Source organism: Schistocerca serialis, chromosome 9 (genome assembly GCF_023864345.2).
Source record: "Schistocerca serialis cubense isolate TAMUIC-IGC-003099 chromosome 9, iqSchSeri2.2, whole genome shotgun sequence".
NCBI classification, from domain to species: Eukaryota; Metazoa; Arthropoda; class Insecta; order Orthoptera; family Acrididae; genus Schistocerca; species Schistocerca serialis.
The window spans coordinates 440,269,161-440,290,130 of NC_064646.1; the positions used below are offsets into that span (position 1 = coordinate 440,269,161).

General features: G+C 39.9%; 1 protein-coding gene across 1 annotated transcript in view; it reads right to left on the bottom strand.

The window, feature by feature from the left end:
- LOC126418489 (beta-ureidopropionase) overlaps positions 1-12,834 on the bottom strand; it is a 159,855-nt gene extending 147,021 nt beyond the window's left edge. Inside the window, exon 1 of the mRNA XM_050085266.1 lies at positions 12,567-12,834. Within this exon, the coding sequence (XP_049941223.1) occupies positions 12,567-12,673 (107 nt within the window). The 5' untranslated portion in view covers positions 12,674-12,834. The remainder of the gene's footprint in view (positions 1-12,566) is intronic.
- Between the last annotated feature and the right edge of the window lie 8,136 nt (positions 12,835-20,970).

Below are 20,970 nucleotides of genomic sequence, written 5' to 3' on the forward strand. Positions count from 1 at the left end.
AAAGAATAAAATGCTGGTGCATGCACAAGTGTTTTGGAGCACACTGTTCATCGTACATGGTTGAACATGGAGCTCCGTAGCAGACCACCCCTATGTGTTTACATATTAATCTAATGACCATCAGGATTCGACCACTGATCAATGGAAACGAGTTGCCTCTTTGAGCGAATTGCATTTTTGCTACACTAGGTCACTTGTCGTCTCCACAAACATTGTCATTGAGGTGAGGTGAACAGCGACTCAAAACGTGCAGTGTGCCACGTATGCAGGCTGGTGGAAGCAGTATTTTGTTGTGAAAGACATACTCCTGCACTTGCATGGAACACGTGGTAGTAATTGAAGACATGCTGATAACTGCGAACCACCTGCATTCCTACATGCTTGATGTCTTTCCCGACAGCAAGGTCATCTTTCAGCAGTATAATTGTTTGTGTCTCAGAGCCAGAACCATGCTACAGTGATTTGGGGAGCGTTACAATGAACTCACCTTGATGTCTCGGCATACAAATTCACCCAAGGTAAATCCTATGGAACTGACTTGGGTCACTATCGGGTGCGATCACCACATATGCAAATCAGCAGCTCACTATTTACACGAATTACATGGCCTGTGCATAGACATCTAATGCTACACACCTATCAACAAACTGTCTGATCCCTGATACACAGAATCACTGATGTATTTCCTTTCAAAGACAGACAAACAATAAACAAGCTATTAAGCATGTGGTCATAATGCTTTGGCTCATAAATGCAGGTGTGTTTACAATACATTTCACCTCCTGAAGGCAATCACTGGCCAGTGATCCTGTCTAAACAAATTTATTAGTTTTCTCATTTGAATATTCTTCTGATATAATTAGATATAACATCTTTTCTTGTGCATCCATGTTTGTCATTTCTCTTCTCTGTTCTAAATTTTACATGCTGAAGAGACTTACCTTCATACTGCACTTCGTGGCTTCCAAAGAACAATGCTTTATTCTGAAAGTTAAATATTCACTACTGTTTGTTCACATTATGTCACTGACTCAGAAGAAAATCCATATTCTGGGTCCTAGTGTTGTCCATTTTCATTGCAATACGTATTTTTCATTTTAAACTGAGTATGTAATGTAATTCACTGATGTAAAAAGTGTTCTGTCAAATGTGTTTAACGCATAAAACTAACAGTTGCAAAAAATGATTATGAGTGGCAGAATTATTATTACCACTGTATACTGTGTACCAGAGGATACTATGTACTTGTATTGGTCACTTCCTGTATTATTCCATTTGCTAAATGTGCAATGGAAAAATGCCAATTGTACGCCTCCATACACATCCTAATATTATTTTAACAATTATGAGAAGGGTAGATTGCTACTCACCATATAGATGACATACTGAGTTGCAGACAAGCACAACGAAAAGACTGTAACATATTAAGCTTTTGGCCAAAGCCCTCCTCAGAAAAGAAAGAAAAACACACAGACATTCACACAAGAAGGCATACCTCACACCCATGTCCACTATCCCCAGCAACTTTAGTCGCAATGGAGTCATTACCTTGAATGAAAGTGGTATTTGGGAGTGGGACCAGGAAGGGGACGGGAGGGAAAGCAAAGTATGGGTGTGGGGAGAGAAGAGAGCTGTCTGGCAGAATGTGCAGGGCCTACTGTAGAAGATGGCAGGACAAGGCTCACGCTTGCCCCGCCAGACAACACCCACCCGTTTGAGTTCATTTAGCTTATAATATGCTGGTGGAAGATTATCTGTTGATGCTTTCCAGAGACAGTTACGCGGTTTTGTCTAGCAAAGAATTTGTAGTAGATGGGTTCAGGGATGCATTCTTGTCCTGTGAATTTGGAAACCATTTGCCTAATGTAGTCTGTCTATATGCAATGCTTTTCATAGCACTGACATTCTGTGTATTTAGAAGCATAACTAATGCTTCTTTTGCTGACCTGTTTAGGTGTGTGCAGTGGTTAGTAAATAGCAGACGCATGCGACAATCCCTATTCTAGTCATACATACTGCGTGTTTACAAACAGAGGCAGATGACAGCAGCAACACACCACTCTGCATACACACCAGACAACAACAGCCACACATCACTCTGTGTACACACCAGTCTCCTGTGGGCTACATTTGAGGGGTCAGCACTGGCCACCGGCAGCATGCACAGACGATCGCTGCACTGCGAACACAGGACTTCCTTTCGTCCAAGAACACATGTGTGATGTGTCTGGATGTCATGTTTTACCTCATAGAAATCATTTCACTGGATTTCTTATGATGCTGCACAACCACTAGCCGAGCAGTTGCTCCCGTTTCAGGCTCAATGCCATCTGTTCCTTGCAGCTCATCCATCCGTAGCAATCTTCAGCAACCATCTTCGGTGTTGCCCTATCTCCAATTGACCTACACAACCCAGGACTCCAACCTGGATACCAACTGGCCTGCACCCAACTGTGCTGAACAATAGCCTGGGCACTTGCTGGATCACCATCTAGACCATCAAATGGAAATCACCCAGCCACCGACCAAGGACACCAAGTTGCACTTTAGTGAGTGACTCTTAGTTCCTATTTCATGTCATAACAGTGACCTGTTTGCTTGTGTACTGCCAATAAAAGTGTCTCTCTCATTTTATCTGGTGGACTGACGTTATTATGTGCTATCCTTGCCACCTTGTAAGGACCAAGGCATAAATCTAGTAACAGTTGTGTTGTAGATGTAAGCAGCTTCAGTAGAGAGTTTGTCACTAACTGTAGGATGCACCTAAACAGGTCAGTACAAAAAGTATAAGGTACCCTTCTAAATTTTGGAAGAAATCAATGCTATAAAAAGCAGCACATATAGACACCACTACATCAGACAAATGGTTTCCAAAAATCACAGGACAAGATATGAGTTCTTTTTTGGACAAAACCCAGAGACCGAATCCGGAATGCATCAGCTGGGAATCTTCCACCAGAATATTATAGGCTGGTGTAATAAGCTAAATGGACTACCAGACAATCTGCACGACAATGGAAGTATAAATCACATTCATGTACTATGCTTCACTGAGCATTATTTCTGTTCACGGGTGGAAAGACTACAATATCATATCTTCAAACTGCAGAAAACAAAAAAAAAGGAGGAGATGTAGCTACTTTTATTAAGAATTGTGTCAAGTGTAAAGCAATTGCTGTACACGACTTTTGTTTAGAACAACATTTTGAACCATGTGCCATTGAATGTAGTTCTGCCCTCCAATATGAAGTTCCTGAGGCACAGTGGTGAGAAGATAGATCTGGAAAATTTGATGTACAGCTATAACTTCATCCCACTGCTCAATTTTCCTATTGAGTAATCTCAAATTCAAGCACCTTAATTGCCGCACTAAAATTCAAAATATCATCAGGTGAAGATAATAGTTCCATTAAAACAATAAAAACCTGCTCTGATCAATTGCACAAATTTTTAGCCTATATATTTAATGCTCCTACGTATCAGGGTGTCTTCCCAGATGGAAAGAACTTGCTATACTGAACCCACTCCACAAAAAGGGAGACCCAAGTCATAAACTATCATCCCATATCTCACTTGACCACATTCGCAAAAATCCTTAAGAAAATATCACATTCTAGAATTGTGTCCTCAAAAAGTTTGAAATCTTCAATGATCGACAGTTTGGTCTTCAACTGATGCCACACTTTCACTTACGAATGATGTATCTGAATCCCTAGATAAAAAAAATTAAGGTAGTTGGGACATTTTGTGATCTTTCTAAGACTTTTGACTGCGTGGATCACAAAATACTTCTCAACAAAACATGCCACTGTGGGAATTAGAGGGGCAGTGGGAAATTGGCTAAAATCCTACCCCAAAGACAGGAAGCAGAAGATAGTTTTTAATGAGAGCAGCAAAGCAGGTGTTGGGGTAGCAGGTGATGGGGTAGAGTCCAACTAGGACACTGTATTCTGTGGAGCCCTTTAAGGCTCTGTCCTTGGTCCTCTGCTGTTTCTTATATCCATAAATGACCAACCTTTATCATACAAAACATGCAAGTTCACTATGTTTGCTGACAATACCAGTGCCGTGATTAACAACAAACTGTCCACCAATAGAGTAGCTGATGTCAACAAATTACTTTCAGAACTCTTAACCTGATTCAGTGTAAACTTACTGACAGTAAACCCGAGCAAAACTAATTACATTCAATTCAGCTTCAATCATAAATTTGCAGAGGAGATAACTATGATAAAGGAGAGTCAACAAATACAAAGGGTGCATTTCACCAAATTCTTAGGCCTCCATATAAACAGTAGGGTCAGCTGGAACATCACATCCTCCGGACACTAAAAGGATTAAGCTACTCTCACCATTAAAAGAATCTCACAATTTAGAGACATCAGTATCACAAAGTCTACAACTTTGAGTTCTTCCACTCTACCATGTGATATGAAATTATCTTCTGGGGTAGTTCATCCACAGCAAAGAAAATTTTCTTTCTGCAGAAAAAGGTTGTCTGAATAACGTGCAAAATATCCCCGAGAACCTCCCGCCATAATCTCCTTAAGAAACGTGGGATACTTTCCACAACTTCCCAATATATCTATTCAATTAGGAGTTTCACGGTTGACAGTCCTGCCTACTAAGAAACCAATGAAAGGTTCCATGACTGCAGTGCAACAACAAAGGCTTACATCTATTGTGATCTCAAAAACCTAACTCTGGCACTGTACTCCAGGGATAAATATTTCATTCACTGCCAAACTACATCAAATGCATGCATTATTTAAATATAAATTAAAGACATATTTACTTGAAAAAACTTTTTTTTTTTCGTTAGATGAATTTTTGAACTGGGAAGTGTAGACTTTGTATGCGTATAAATTTACTGTGTGTTCACTAAGTTTTGTACATGTGTTAATGCTTGCATGACATCTTTTATCACCTTGCTTAGAAACAAATTCAAATTCTTATCCATCTGCTGATCACAACAGAGTAAATAATTCACATAGAAAAAACTTCTGTGATGAAATAGTCTAAATTTATGATTTACTAATAGCACGCGCACCTCAAAATTCGACCCCACAAATTATTATTTGTTTCATTATTGACAAGCCTTACCTGAAAGCCCTCAGTTTCTTCTTTCTAAAGATCATTTTTTAACCTGTGTATTTGAAGAGTTACCTTTATTTAAATTGTCATGACTATTCTGGAATGCCCAAATCTTAAAATGTCATCTTTTTGAAAATACACTGTTACAGACTTATAGCCCTATTTTAACAGATGAATTTTTGAAGAGAAGTGTAGGCTTAGTGTGTGTGTGTGTGTGTGTGTGTGTGTGTGTTAATGCCTGCATAGTGTCTTTATTAGTCATTAAAAAGTCTGACATTTGAGTTTATAGAAAATTCTTACCAGGCTTTTCTAAATTATAGATATATCAGCGCATGTCCAAAATTCCACTCCATGAAACGTGTCCTAGCATTTATAACTTTTTAAGGCTACTTAATCAATTTATTCAAATAACAGATTTGGTTGGATATGGTACAAAATGTATTGTAAGAAAGAGCCAGGTCACAATGATGAGCAGTAAGAGGCGGATGACTACCTAAGGATTTATGATGTCATGGTAACAGCTAAATAAGGGAACATTTTCAAATAACTTGAAGTGTTGTGGAAACATAAGGAGGAATGATGACGAAGTCAATGAGAGAGAAAAGACAAGCATTAGAATGTCTAAGAAGTGGCAAGAGCTTAGTGTGGAATAAAGGTGCTCCACATAAGACAAAGAGAATAGTGTATCGATCCTTATCCTGACTTATGCTTCTGAAACGTGACCAATGAAGAAAAGTGATTTAAGTAAGATACAGGCACATGAAATGAAATTTCATAGAAGCAAAGAAGTAGTAACAAGCATGGGCAGAATTATAGAGATCATGGAGATGGCAAAGGAAGTACCATCACAGGAGCAAACAGAGTCATCAACAGCAAACCAGAGCAAGCAGCACAGCAAAGGTCACATAGCAAAGTACCACATGTTAGGATTTATTCCTGTCCCTACAATGTATGAAGTGTGTGAAGAATCAGGCATCACGAGAATCACGAGGCTTTCAGCAAGTGGTAGCATAGCCCACCAACATAACACATTGAAGTTTTCACAGAGGAGGAACACAAAGGAGAGTTGTGATTCAAGAGCCTCAATGTCTACAATATCAGCAGCCTGGTTTATCAAAAAGGTATCCAATGTTACTAATAATCCATCTTGATAGCAAAAAAGTTTATTCACATGACCAGTTTCGGTTCCTCAACTGTTCGTAAGAGTTTTAAAATTAATATAAATGACATGCATTCTGCTAACCAATTTGATGTGACACAGCATGTGAAGGTTCCTGTGTGTGGACGGGTTACTCCTGTAACCGAAATTGCAGTTACGTTCTGGTACATTTGATGTTGATCGGATAGGATGAAATAGGTTTGCATATGTTACATAGTAAATTAGTATCACTGTCATTTCAGATCTGAAGATGGTTCTACAGGAACTGAAATCGGTCATGTGAATAAACATTTCTGCAATCAAGACAAATTATAAGTAACATTGTATAACCAGCGATTGCGGTATCCCATCAGACATTGTGTCTGTTTTTGCAAAATAGGTATCCTATGTGACAAATACGGCATTACAATGACTGATGTGGGGGAGACAAGAAGTGCAAGAAACTTCATTAACAAAGATCTTTACACAATCTCTAGTCTTCTTTGCAAATAAGAAGATGATGATCCTTTTAGTGAAGGCTGTATCCTCTAGCACGAGGGTACCAGTGTCTTGAAGATGGCTCTCTTGTAAATGCAGACAGACAAGTCCTGGCTATTCTAATAGTTTAAGCCCCTCCACCCATGCCCTGAAATCATTCAGATTCCAATGTAGTATAGTAGCCATCCTACTGATGAGGCTTTTTGAGATCTGCTTTTTTCCTTGTTACCAAGATCACAAGCTGTGAGTTCACTGAAAAGGGTGACTGGAACGGTCCAACAGACTTTGTACTCCATTACTTCTGTAGTTACACACTCTACTGCCTCATCAGTCAAAACGAGTCTGAGACAGTTCAGCAATTTGTCGTCTTAATCTCTGTTTATATGTCTGGTGTTAGTCTTTTCAGCAGTGGTGTTGGCAGTTACGAGTGTTACAGCATACCATATTTTGTGCTACTCTTTACACGGAGGAAGCTAGCAGTTTTTTACTGCTGTCACACCATTGTGTGACTGATCTGCTTGTTACAGGAGTGGAAGTAACGGTTGCTCTGCAACCACACTTGCAAGAGCATGTATTTGTGCTTGCACTGTTGGTCCACATTTCAGTAAATGTGCTTTCTTCGGCAACTGGCATATTTACAACTAAACTGAAGGATGACACAAAATGTCGGTAGCTGCACTGACTTGATTAAATTTTTGTCTTGGAGCAGTTTACGCACTCAATGACTTATTGCTTGCAGCTTCTTTTGCTCCTAAACCATTTTGTAATTTCAGCTCCGCAACACAGAAGTTTGTGAATGTGCAAGAGATATTGCTTCAAGAGCAGTCTATCTGCATCTGCTGCCTGTCATTAGATGCCACTGTTTTGTAGACACATCACTGATAATTAAAAACCACCACAGGATTTTTTTTTTTTTTTTTTTTTTTTTGTGTGTGGTTTTAGGGCGCAAAACTTCTATGGTCATTAGCGCCCAGCCCGTGACGTAGAAAACAGGAAAAAAACGAAATTTAAAATCAGCAGCAATGGAAACAAAGTCAGAAAATTTGAGAAACTAAAGGCAGAAGGAATGCTTAAAAGTCCACTATAGAAAGGGGTTGGTTGTCCCCCAAAAAAAAGCTTCAAATGACTGACGTCATTTCACTGTCACTAATAAACTGTAGAACGCGGTCAGCTGAGCGCGTGTCATCTGCTAAAATCGACGATAGATCAGGCGATAGCTGTAGACGGGAGCGTAACGGATTAAAATAGGGGCATTCAATTAAAAGGTGTCTGACCGTCCACAGCTGAGAGAAGTGGGGACAGAGTGGGGGAGGATCACCGCTTAAAAGATGTCGATGACTAAAAAGACAGTGCCCTATCCGGAGTCGAGCTAAAATTACCTCCTCCCGACGACGCGTTCAGGAGGAAGAGGTCCAAGCGCAAGGAACGGCTTTCACTTCCCGCAATTTATTGTGGGGAAGTGTTGACCAATGCGCATGCCATAAATGAGTAACTTGGCGACATAAACCGCTCCGTAGATCGGGAAACGGAAGAGCTGGCCGAGGAAGAGAGACTGCAGCCTTGGCCGCTATATCGGCCGCCTCATTTCCACAGATACCAGCGTGTCCCGGGAGCCAGAGGAACGCCACTGAGACGCCCCCCAGGTGGAGCAAGCGCAGACAGTCCTGAATCCGGTGGACCAGAGGGTGCACAGGGTAAAGAGCTTGGAGACTTAGGAGAGAGCTGAGAGAATCTGAGCAGATTACGTACTGTATCCGCTGATGGCGGCGGATGTAGTGGACAGCCTGGAGAACAGCGTAAAGCTCCGCAGTATAAACCGAACACTGGTCGGGAAGCCGAAAGTGATTTGGGGTGTCGCCAACAATATAGGCACTCCCTACACCTAACGATGTTTTCGAGCCATCGGTGTAAATAAATGTGGCTTCCGTCATTTGTGCACATAGAGCAGCAAATGCCCGACGGTAAACAAGTGTAGGGGTACCATCCTTGGGAAATTGACATAGGTCTCTGAGCAAGTCGATCCGGGGACGGTGCCAAGGCGGTGCTGTACCCCAAGTTGTCAAGAAGGTTTTAGGAAAGCGGAAGGAAAGAGAATGGAGCAGTTGACGGAAGCGGACTCCCGGGGTTAGTAGGGAGGAGGAGCGGCCTGCATACCCGACATCAAAGGAGGCGTCGAAAAAAAGGTTATGGGCTGGATTAGCAGGCATGGAAGACAGATGGCTAGCATAACGACTCAGAAGGACTGCCCGCCGATTGGACAGCGGAGGTTCAGCAGTCTCAGCATAAAGGCTTTCCACAGGGCTGGTGTAAAAAGCTCCAGACACTAAACGTAATCCACGGTGGTGGATAGAGTCGAGACGCCGAAGAATAGACGGCCGAGCAGAGGAGTAGACTATGCTTCCATAATCCAATTTCGAGCGCACTAAGGCGCGATAGAGGCGGAGAAGGACCACCCGGTCCACTCCCCAAGAGGTACCATTCAGGACACGGAGGGTGTTAAGGGAACGCAGACAGCGAGCCGAAAGATAAGAAACGTGGGAGGACCAGCACAGTTTTCTGTCAAACATAAGACCCAAGAATTTAGCGACGTCGGAAAACGGAAGGTGGACAGGACCTAGATGTAAGGAGGGCGGAAGAAACTCCTTACGTCGCCAAAAATTAACACAAACGGTCTTACTGGGTGAGAAACGGAAGCCGGTTTCGATGCTCCACGAGTGGAGGCGATCGAGACATCCTTGAAGACGTCTTTCAAGAAGGCTGGTCCGTTGAGAGCTGTAGTAGATCGCAAAATCGTCCACAAAGAGGGAGCCCGAGACATCAGGAAGGAGACAATCCATAATTGGATTAATGGCGATGGCAAACAGTACAACACTCAGCACGGAGCCCTGGGGTACCCCGTTTTCTTGGGAGAAAGTACGGGAGAGAGTAGTGTTCACCCGCACCCTAAATGTGCGCTCTGCCAAAATTCGCGAAGAAAAAGGGGCAGCCGGCCTCTAAAGCCCCAAGAGAACAGTGTGCGGAGGATGCCTGTCCTCCAACAGGTATCGTACGCTCTCTCCAGATCAAAAAATATTGCTACCGTTTGGCGTTTCCGGAGAAAATTGTTCATGATATAAGTGGAGAGAGCAACAAGATGGTCAACAGCAGAACGATGCTTTCGGAATCCGCATTGGGCTGGTGTTAAAAGACTGCGGGACTCCAGCCACCACCACCACAGGATGTTTGGTACGTCCATTCATTCTTTTTCATAGAGGAAGCCTGCCTTACTTCTTTCTGGAAAATTCATAGAGAAAGGGAATGTCACTGTAGGTGGGCCCCTGTCTCACTCTGGGGTACAAGTGAGCTGCCCTTCCTTTTTAACCTTTTGCAACCTACTCTTTCTCTTCCCCAATTAAGGAACAGTCAGTTTCAAAAGTCAAACTGTCTGCCCCTTTTACTTCTACACGCGTCTATTGGCAGTACTATTTGTTTTGCCTTCTGAAGGTAATAATTGGCAGGACTTCTGTCCCACAATATACTAGTATTTTCGATGGAATTTTCCATTGGTAATACTAAAAAGTGTTACATTCATATGTAAATACAGCTACATGCTAGCAGTTCAGCACTGTGCACCCCTGTTTGTCCTAAAGAGAACCTTCATGTGGACTACTGAATGTCATTTCTTCTTCTGGTATTGTAATTATGTACATCATTGTTCCTTTTGAACCATGGAAGATTATTACAACAAATTTTATGAGGGAATAAATATAATGTGAAACAGTAGCCAAATTGTCTAAGATGTCATACAGATGTCTGTAAGATGATTGTGGGCGAGCACCACATAATATTCTTACAGCCTGTTTTTGAACAATTATTTTTTTCCTTAAAAATGAGTTATCCCAGTTCATGAACTTATTTTATATTACTGAATGAAAATGTCAGCTTACTGATTTCTCTCTTCCCAAGATTTGCAATGATTTGAAATGTGAATATGGCTAAACTAGGTTTCTTTAGCAGCTCCCAAATGCTTTTCCCCTGCTTTTAATTCTTGTCAATGTGAACAACTATAATTTCAGAAGTTCCACCCACTTTTATTATTTCCTTGCCATGTGTAACACTCATCGCTAGTGTAGTGCCTCTAGATGTGCTGAACTAAATAGATTGTCTCTTCTTGAAATTGAGAATTAGACCATTCACAGAAAACCACTCAATAGTACTTTTAAGAACATTATTTAACATTTCTTCCACTGCTGTGTGTATGATGGATTAATTACAACACTACTGTCAACTGTAAAATGAACTAATTCTGCTATTTGTATATTAGTCTGTAGGTTGTTTACATGTACAAGAAACAATAATTGATCAAGACTGAGCCTTGTGTAATTCCATAAGTAATTTTTTCCCCGGTCAGAAGAATCTTCTGTGGTTACATTATTTCAATTATTAAGTGTGCATTCTGCAATCTTGTAATTAAATATGACCACTGTTTGGCTGTACCATCAATTCCAGAAAACCTCAGTTTATATAACTGTGATTCACAGAATCAAATGCCTTAGATCATTTACAGAAAATACTAAATGGTGCAATAACATTATTGTAAACTTGTAAAATTTGCTGAGGGAATGGGTAAATGGAAGGCCAATGTAACAAATGTGGTAGCATGGCCATGTTCCTAATCTCATTTGGGAGGATGTGAGTAGTGCGTGCAGTGATAAATGTTGAGAGACTTGATGCAGAGAGTATAATTATTTTTCTTGTCAGCACATTAACTTGATTCAAGTAGTTACAGAGACAAGAGAATTGTTCACTAGGAACAACCGAATGAGGAAAGGCATTTCTTAAGACACAAGCTTCAGGTGTGGTTCGAGGGCTCATGCCTTGTCTGGCCAGCCTGGTCTTACTCACTTCACACAAATGCCACAGCTATTCCTTCAGAAGGGCCCTGGGTCACCAAATTTTCTTTCCTCATTAAAAATACATTTATATTCATATGCCCAAATATTTGACATAGGACTTAAATTCTGTATCATTCTACAATGCTTGGCTAGTCAATTATTAATACTAATGACAATTATAAAAAATATTGCCAATAGTTCTTGCAACATACTACTCTATACTGGCTCTGCATGTTATTTTGCTGCCAGTATCCGAAAAGGGCCATCAGGAACTCTAAAAATAACCATTTCTTTTGAGATACTGACTAAATTTCTGTTCAAACTTTACAAACTGCCGTAGAGTAGGGTTATATTCTGGTGCTTAACTGGACCTACATGGTGGGGGAGAGGGGAGGAAAAGAAGCAATAACAAACCAGAATAATTTTCTGATAGTAAAATCATAGCAGGTGCTGAGGAAGAACAGTATTTACCACCAAAACAATTGTCTACCCAAGTCAGGGCTCCATAATATTGAATATACAAACTTTTATTCTATCAGAAATTATTCACACTGGCAGCTTTTAACGCAAGATGAGTTATTAATTTTGATGCTGGTGCATATGCAGTAGCTCTAATCAGATAACTGAGGCCACTATGCAAATGTTAGTTTTACAAATGTAGCGCAACACAAAATACTAGTTAGATAAGTGGGAGCGACACATCGCGTAGTTTTCTAATCAAACAGTTCCATTTTCACAATTAAATAAACCACGTGCTGTTGTCGAAGAGAGAAAAAAAAACGGAACACAAAACACTAGTTACACACGTGGGAAAAAAAAGAAAAAAATTAACAGCAATGGGAGACGCATCTGCCGATAATGTAAACAGGTACCGTTCTTTTGAATAAATTTCGCAAGTTCTTGTGACCTAACTAAATTAATTCAGGGTCAGTGTAAAACAAATACACTCATTTTGCACTCACTTTAAAGGTTTCCCAAACAGTATTCTATTTACATGTTCTAACTCATCTGCTGGAATATTTCTTTCCAAACACTCTTCCAGGCTCATGAACTCCCTTTTCTCAGTCATCTTGTGTAAAATAGACGAAACTAACTAGTTCAAAACTGTTATCTACTTTACGTTGCGTCACTAAGCCTGCCTCCACAAACTTATTATTTATCCTCTGACGTTTATTAAGTCGAATGGTAAGGCCATGCTGCCATCCAATCACAACTCTTTCTCGAACTGCACGTGCTGTTTTGCGTGAATTCGCGCGGTTTTGACGATTACGAAGACTACTGAAGGGCGCGTAAAGAACATGACAGATCAGTATTTTGCAATCTACCATAAGTCGTAATCAGTCTGGATCGGGCGGTGTTCGCTTTAAGACAGAAGTTCGAGATTATGACCAATTTACTTCTTCATAACTTTAATGTCGCAAGTTACGTAATTTCCTGCCGGCAACACACTGGTTCTTACTTATATACATCGCCAGCCACCACCACCACCACAGGATTGAACATTTCTGCTGTCAGCCGCCTTGGAAAATGGAAAACAATCCTGCCTGCGATTTTTAATCGCTCAACAGTGGCGACTCGTACTTTCAGTTTGGGCTAGTCTATACGCGCACAACGCATCTCCACACACAAGTTGTATGTACAGATTTTTGCTGATATGTGGACGTTGGTGTTTGACCAAAATTGCTGAGATCTGTATGCGACGGGTAAAACACGGCTTCTAGTCAGACTCTAGCGCGTTGTCAAGGCAGTGGCGAGACTAACAACCGCCAAATGCGCAGGCACAAGTGGTGGCGCAAGAAAAGATGGTGTAAGAATTATCCGCGAGAGGAACTTGAGTACACATACCCTAACTGTCCTAGTTTACACGACGACATTGGGTTGCGCCACACGTTGCATAGATTGAATTACACGCAAGTGGTTTCATAGTTTCAAATATGATTGTAGACACGGCGACACCAGTATATATTTCAGTTTCGTCGTTTTGTGGGTCCCTGAGTCGTGTCTGAAATGAAACTCTTGGCAGCTGCACGTCGCACGAGTTGTGATGGAGTTAAAGCTTGTTGCGCGAAATCGATGGATAAGAAAAAATAATAAATGTGTTTCGATTCGTGACCGGAGGAAGAATAGACGTCAGCTCGGTTGCTCAGCATCCTTGCTGAAATAATTTGTTACGGAAAATCCAAGAAGTTCTTTTAATTATCTTAGAATGTCACCAGAACTGTTCGCGTTTTTTTTTTTTTTTTCCCTAAGTGGGGTTAGTTATGCGATAAGGAATAAGGAATGAAGCACTGTCGCCAGAACTGAAATTACATATCACATTGCGTGCATTACAATCGAGAACACTCGGCATGCTATAAGATACGGTTTTAGTTGTCGATGACGCTTTTTCATTAAAACCAATAATTATTAAAATTAACAGTAGTAAATATCAACATTAGCAACAATAATTATTCGAAGCAGGTCACATTAAGAAGAGAATGGTTTGCAAACTACTCTCCTGATGATAGATCTGTACATGGCAATATTTCAAAGTTCTAACATATGTGAATGGGGAGCACTGCGGCGACGTTTTAAATAGATGAATACTGAATAAAGAATGCAGCTTCTTGAAGTTGTATAACCTTTCCTCCTGTCAACAATATTCCTTAACAAAGAGTAGGCCAACTCGAAAGACGGGATTTTAGCCTTCTAGACGACAGCGTTGCCACAGCTAGAATCACACTTGCTTGTCTCTTTCTTAATTCAGTTGTATATGTGCTCCTAACTCAATAAATTTTGCCCTTCAGCTCAAATACTGTCAAACCATTTATGTTATGATCGCACATGACGGTCTCAGCGGCAGCAATATGTTGCTTATTTTTGTAATCAGCATAACTGAAATCCCACAAACACCTATGCAAAGTATAGATATCCAAAAAGTGAACATTATTCTCCGTTCCCCATTTCATATTTCAGTTTGTCTACGCTCTACGAACACACATAACCTCAAAACTCATGCTACTACTGTCACCAAAGTTGGAACACGCCGAAAGTGTTAAGTTCACCCATGAGTTGCGCAAAAGCGCGGCACGCATACGCAGTGGCCGGTAACGCATTGCCTGCAACCTAGTGTCGTCGTGTAAAGTAGGCTTAACTGTCCCAGTTTCTGCTTCGATGTTGCCTTTCCTATAAAAAGCGTCAAAACTAAACATAAAACCAAAACATGGGTTACACTGGGGATTAGAAAGTCATCAGACACTCTCAGAAAGTTAAATAAATTAGCCAGGAAGAATGTAGTACTGAAAGCACATGTGAAATGTTATAGAAGCCTGTACAAGAAAGTAATAATCGCAGCTAAGAAGCTTGATAATGATACCTATATTGAGAAAGGTAACAACAAAATGAAGTCAACTTTGGAGGTAATAAATAAAAATATAGGTAGACACAAAAGAAAAGATAACAGCTTTGTCATTAAAAGTGGGGGTAAAACTGTTAAGGACCCACTTCAGATTGCCAACATATTTAATGAACATTTCACAAATATAGCCATAAATTTAATTAAAACTAAATGCAATTCCAATAGCAAGGTAAAAATCCCCCTGAATGACATGACAATGTTCCTTTATCCAGTATCTGATTCAGAGGTACTAAATGCTATAAATAAGTTAAAAAATAAAATGTCATGTGGGTGTGATGGGATTCCTGACAAAGTCATTAAGCAAAGTGCAAGAAACATAGCCTCGCATCTCACTGAAATTATAAATGAATCTTTTAAGACAGGGGTGTTCCCATCAAAACTTAAAATGTCTACTATAAAGCCACTTTACAAGAATGGTGATAAATATGATGTTAGTAACTTTAGGCCTTTATCAATGTTGTCAGGTTTCTCAAAAATAATAGAAAGGATAACGTATCAGAGACTATACAAATTTCTTATTAAGAATAGAATATTGGTTAATGCGCAAAATGGTTTCCGTAAAAATAAATCAACTGAAACAGCTATCTTCAATTTTTTGCAACTTGTTCTAAATTCCATAAACAGAAAGGAATTAAATTGTGGATTGTTTTTAGACTTATCAAAGGCCTTTGATGTTATCGACCATAAGTTACTGCTTAGGAAGTTATATACCTATGGGGTACGTGGAGTTGCCCACAAATGGTTTGAATCATATCTGTCAGACAGGTATCAGAAGGTGGAGATAAGCCAGGCAGATAGGACATATTCATCAAGATTCGAGAGAGTTTTGTATGGAGTACCCCAGGGATCTGTATTAGGGCCATTACTGTTTTTAATATTTATCAATGACCTACCAAGTCATCTATCTGAAGCAGAGGCAGTACTGTTTGCTGATGATACAAGTTTGTTTGTTAAAGCAAATAGTGAAGCTGACTTACAGGAAAAAGTCACATTAGCAACAGACGAAGCAGACAGATGGTTTAATGAAAACAGACTCATTGTGAATGCCAAAAAAACAACATGGATCAACTTCAGACATATTACAAATAAAATAAAAACTAACCTTACAGTAGAACTGGGTAAGTGTAAGACTGAACAAGCATCATACACTAAATTCTTGGGAGTATGGTTTGATGAACACTTAAGATGGGGAAAGCATGTAATATCATTGAACAAAAAATTAAGTCAAACATGTTATATACTTAGAATGCTTAAAAGCTCATGTAATACTAAAACAGTGTTATGTGTTTATTTCTCATTCATGCACAGTTTATTAAGATACGGCGTACAGTTTTGGGGGAACATCAGTCTAACAAAACACTCATTTAGACTACAAAAGAAGGCAGTCAGAATAATAAAAGGTATAGGATATAGAGACTCTTGTAGGCAAGCTTTCAAAAAATTAAAAATCATGACACTACCATCTTTATACATATATGAAAGCATATGTTTCTTAAAAGAACACGAGGAATTTTCTACATTAAACAGAGAATTTCACAACTACGAAACAAGGAATAGGAATGATTTCCACAGAGAAATTCATAAAACAGCTATGTATCACAAAAGTGTACTATACCAACCCAAAATCCTCTACAGTACTCTCCCCAAAGAAGTAAAAATAATACCAAAACTGTACATATTTAAAAGAGAATTAAAAAACATGTTATTAAGCAATAGTTTTTACAGTATTGAAGAGTTTGTGAATCGTTGACAATAAAAGCGCAGTTAATATTTCCCTGACATACTAAATATGTGTAATTGCTCACATTTAAATACTTGCTGTTTCTATGAAAGTGTGAAACTGTTAATGTAAGAATGTAATTAATCTTTGATGTGAGAATCACTAACTTTTTTTTTTTGTACGTTGTTATCCTACTTGTGTATTTTTATGTTAATGTTCTAAAAGTTCTATTAAAATTGTAATGTCTAAGTGACATGTAAATTCAATTACAAATTTTCATGTATATGTATTTTAAATTGTAATGTTTATTGACAAGTCCTATATCATTTCGATGATGTACTACAAGGACGCTAATAAATTGAATCGAATTGAATTGCCTACGAAAAGACGTCTTCCGATCGACCAGCGACAGTACTACAAACATCCATCTTCGCCAGAAGATGATGAGTATGTCACTCGTCGAAACGTCACAGTTTGAAGACATCGCCACCCGGCTGGAAGCCCGAGAACTCTTCGCCAGCTGTATACGCCGGGAAAGCATACATTCACATTCATGACATGTTGTCACACTAGGTTTGTTTGCGCACTGGCCAGATAGCGCCAGAAAACAGGCGTTAATGCGCATGCGCATCTACGATGGCGCAGCAACCCCTTGGTCAGGATTTTTTCTGCGCGTAAACACTTCGTCCCATTTCTGTCTGGAATTTCAAGCGTACTGGCCGCCACCTGATCTCGTGTAGCACTGTGCAATGTTGTTCAGACAAAAGCATAGATTATAAATACACAAGTTCGGTGTTGTACATAGGGCAATTATTAATAGTTTTATCACATCCTATCCAAATGAAGGGTGCAAATATGAAAGCAGTTCTTAGCATAACATTCAGTTCAAAAGTAGCCTCCACAGCTCAACGTATCCTAATATTTTGCTGTGTGGTGACTTTAACAGTTTTTCTTTTATTATTCGTATTCTGCAAAATTGTTAGATAGCATTTCCAGTCAAGTTTATATCTGTTGGGAACATTCATATTTTACTCTTTTATGAGTTATATGTGTGGCAGTTTATGTTTTCTCCTTGATCTTTGTTATGTACATCGCTGAATAAATGGTATCTAAAAATGTGTAGTCCTGGCAATTTGGTGTACTAAGTATTTGATTAAAAGGTCAACTTTATAATCCCATAGAGGACTAATTAGATTCAATATCTAATAGGTTATGGGCCCAGGAGAGATTATTGAACTTTCCATACCAAAGAAATAAACTGATGAATCAAGGTCACATAATTTTCTCGTGTGTTCAACGTGTTGCTATCTGAACGTATTCGAGATGGCTTTGGGTGGACAATAACTGTTTAATTTTGAAAAGTTGACCGTATGACAAACTACAACGACTGGAAATTCACGATGGAAATGTGCCTGAAACATGAGGGACTATGGGACACAATTGCTGGCACGGACGAAGATGACAAGAATGTACAGAAAGCATTATCGAAATTACGTTTATCTGTAAATTCATGTGTGTATCGTCCGCAGCTCGTGGTCGTGCGGTAGAGTTCTCGCTTCCCGCGCCCGGGTTCCCGGGTTCGATTCCCGGCGGGGTCAGAGATTTTCTCTGCTTTGTGATGACTGGGTGTTGTGTGATGTCCTTAGGTTAGTTAGGTTTAAGTAGTTCTAAGTTCTAGGGGACTGATGACCATTGCTGTTAAGTCCCATAGTGCTCAGAGCTATTTGAACCATGTGTGTATCCAAAACTTCGTGGAGCAACGACTTATAAAGAAACATGGCAATATTTACAATCTGCAATTGAAGATAATAGTTTATCTAGTTATATTAAGCTGTTACAATGCTCAATGAATATGCGATTGGCTTCTGAGAAAAATATGGAGGCGTATTTGTCGAAAATCATGTCACTTGCTCAACAAATTCGGAGCATTGGTAAGAAAATGGACTATGATTTCTTAGCTGCAATTATGCTAAGTGGACTTCCAGCAGATTTGCAACCCTTGATTATGGCAATTGAGAATTCAGGTGTCAAGATCACTAGTGATTTAGCAAGTCAGCGATTAATTCAAGAATCGATGAAACGTCAGTTTGCATCCACAAATGAGACCACAGATTCGGCGCTGGCAGCTAGTAAGCCGGACAGTAAGCACAAGAAGACGAATATCCACCGTGATGTGCGAAATATCAAGGTTTTAAGTGTTATAAATGTCAGAAACCTGGTCACAAGGCAAATGAGTGTAGAACAAAGAAGAAACCAAATAAATTATCAAATTCTGCGAATGCAGTGAGAACTGAAAACGAAACTGAGTTAATGGATCTAACTGCATCTTCGCATCATAGTAACGGCTGGTATGTGGATTCCAGGTGTTCACGACACATAACGAACCAAAGAGACTTGTTCAACATTTTCCAAAGTGACAGTAGCAGATAATAGCAATCTTCAGGCTATTGGAGAAGGCGATGTTTATCTTCGAGTTACTTGTGACGACAAGAATAAACAGATAACTGCTAATGATGTTGTGTATGTTCCAAGCCTTGCTTACAACCTACTGTCGGTTAGTCAGATGACAAGACGTGGATTGTGTGTATTGTTTGACAATGTGCAGTGTGGTGTATACAATAAAAGTGATGTAAATGTTTCTGGAACACCAGAAGCAACTGCAACTCAAATAAATGGTATGTATCAATTAGATGAAGTGCATCATTACCCAAATGTTGTAGAAATTGACAGTTATGAATTGTGTCATCGAAGATTGGGACATTTGAATCGTGTAAGCATGCATTTATTAAAAGAAAAAAATGGCTGATGGACTGAACTGGACGAACATCAGTTTAGATCCGTGTATTCCCTGCATAAAAGGTAAACAGACTCGACAACCTTTTCCTAAAACATCAAGTAGGAGAGCAAAAGATCTACTTGACTTTATGCATTCTAATGTTTGTGGACCAATGAGCATGGCTTCATGGGGAGGATCATGATATCTTCTCACTTTTACGGATGATCTGTCAAGAAAATCTTTTGGTTATATGCCAAAGTCAACAACACAAGTCTGTGGTCGAAAAATCAAAATACTTCGAACATACAATGGAAAAGAGTTCGTCAATCGGCGCATGTGAATTTATTTTTAAAGACGAATGGAATTCAACATGAAACAACTCCTTACACGCCAGAACAAAATGGTGTTGCAGAACGCTTAAATCGAACAATCCTTGAAAAAGCAAGATCAATGTTAACAGATGCAGGTCTAAGTAGACTATTTTGGGCTGAAGCAATTTATTTGAAGAATAGATCTCCAACAAAAATGTTAAGAATGTCACTCCTGAGGAATTATGGAGTGGTCGTTAGATAAATCTGAGTCATTTACGAATTTTTGGATGTCGAGCATTTGTACATATACCAAAAGAAAAACGGACGAAAATAGAAGACAAATCTAAGGAACTTATCTTTGTTGGATATTGTGAAGATTCTAAAGCATATCGTCTGATTGATCCAAATTCATCAGACAATTGTGAAAGCCCATGATGTGCAATTCATCGAAAACTCAAAGTGCATTTGTGGAACCAGTATTACAAACAGTAACACAATTGATGATAATCGTATAGACAGTCGTCAACTAGCGCCAGCACCTAACATCATTGAAGAGGCAACTGAACTGACACAACCAGCTGAAGTTGACAGAAATGCAGTTTATCTTGATTTAGCACAAAGTGACACTGAAAAAAACAGTAAATAGCAAAGTACATAGTCACATGGAAGTTGCGCAGCAAGAAATGTAACCAGAAATTAGAAAATCATCACGTGAAAGAAAACCAAATACCCCCCAGGGGCTCAGCATTCATTTGCTGAGTACGGGCTTGGCGACCCCGGGGTCCTGAGCTGGGGACTGGTCAGCGCCGCCAGTCTCTTGTCACCATAGCCCCCGGACATGCTTCAGCGACCACCGCATGGCGCGGCGGTGGAATGTTGTGTGCTGCGGGGAATGATAATCTTGGCTTGACCATCTGGATTGCGAGGAAGGTAAACCTCTATAAAAACCGTCAATCTTATGGTGTGCTGCGCGCCTATAAGATATGTGGCTGTTGGGGTGGAACAGTCGCAATTGGGCAACCTCTGGGGCACGAGCCACACCCCAGTTGTATAAGGCTTACTCAGGCACGCGGGTCTCTGTCTGAGTGGACCTTTATTTCCCTAGCTGCTCGTGGGACCACAATGGACCCTTCGACCTCTACATTTCCCCTACCAGTGGATT